Source organism: Gavialis gangeticus, unplaced genomic scaffold (genome assembly GCF_001723915.1).
Source record: "Gavialis gangeticus isolate Ggan-Ray unplaced genomic scaffold, GavGan_comp1, whole genome shotgun sequence".
Classification (NCBI taxonomy): Eukaryota; Metazoa; Chordata; order Crocodylia; family Gavialidae; genus Gavialis; species Gavialis gangeticus.
In genome coordinates, this window is record NW_017729032.1 from 150,238,709 (window position 1) to 150,239,044 (window position 336).

At 67.9% G+C, this 336-nt stretch overlaps 1 protein-coding gene across 6 annotated transcripts in view; it reads right to left on the minus strand.

The window, feature by feature from the left end:
* The window catches only part of MAP4K4 (mitogen-activated protein kinase kinase kinase kinase 4), a 246,292-nt gene extending 245,993 nt beyond the window's left edge, over nt 1–299 (minus strand). For all 6 annotated transcript variants that reach the window (XM_019524198.1, XM_019524203.1, XM_019524202.1 and 3 more), the window contains exon 1: nt 114–299. In XM_019524198.1, the coding sequence (XP_019379743.1) occupies nt 114–170 (57 nt within the window). In that variant the 5' untranslated portion in view covers nt 171–299. The remainder of the gene's footprint in view (nt 1–113) is intronic.
* Nucleotides 300–336: the final 37 nt, after the last annotated feature.

The window sequence follows — 336 nt, forward strand, 5'->3', positions numbered from 1 at the left end:
CCCCCCGCCAAAAAAAAAACCACCCTTGCAAAAAAAAGCCTCCCCCCAGTGCGCGCGCAACCGCGCCCCAATAGCCGCGCAAAGGCACGCAAGTAGGCGCGCAAGGGGCTCACCCGCAGGGAGGACAGGTCGATGTCCACCAGACTTTTGGCCGGAGAATCGTTCGCCATTTTCCCCCCCTTCTTCCTTGCTTATTTTGTGCCCCCTTCCTGCCCTCCCCACCAGCCCCGATCCGCGCTGCCCGAGCTGCTCCGCGCCCGCTTCACGCCAGCACCGCGGGGCGGGAGCAGGAGGAGGAGAAGGGCCGGGCGGGGCGCGGGTCCGGCCGCCGGCGAG